Here is a 289-nt window from a genome sequence, read left to right as displayed (position 1 = left end):
GATAGCATGGGTAGACAAAACTGATAACTGATATTCAACACACTTCACACCACAGATTCACAATACAGTTTTTCAGACAACGTAGATACACAGAACTATCGATATGAGAGAAATCCAGCGTCACTCTTGGTGTTCCAACTCACCAGGATCTTCATGGTGAAATGTGATGAGTCCCTTGGCAGAGAGGGACTTTATATACTGTTGTCTCGTCAGCGTGTCAAGGCATTCATTGGGTCCCTTCTCATACTTTCCAGGACAGAGTGCCCTTCTCTTCTTCAAAATGCATATG

At 42.9% G+C, this 289-nt stretch overlaps 1 protein-coding gene across 1 annotated transcript in view; it reads right to left on the bottom strand.

Annotated features, from left to right (window-relative positions):
* Window positions 1-155, bottom strand: part of LOC119587246 — a 2008-nt gene extending 1853 nt beyond the window's left edge. The window contains exon 1 of the mRNA XM_037936000.1: window positions 144-155. Coding sequence (XP_037791928.1) covers window positions 144-155 — 12 coding nt within the window. The remainder of the gene's footprint in view (window positions 1-143) is intronic.
* Window positions 156-289: the final 134 nt, after the last annotated feature.

The sequence above is a fragment of the Penaeus monodon genome, chromosome 22, assembly GCF_015228065.2.
Source record: "Penaeus monodon isolate SGIC_2016 chromosome 22, NSTDA_Pmon_1, whole genome shotgun sequence".
In the NCBI taxonomy this organism is placed as follows: domain Eukaryota; kingdom Metazoa; phylum Arthropoda; class Malacostraca; order Decapoda; family Penaeidae; genus Penaeus; species Penaeus monodon.
The sequence above is the reverse complement of the archived record's forward strand: the minus strand, read 5'-3'. Positions and strand labels throughout refer to the sequence as shown.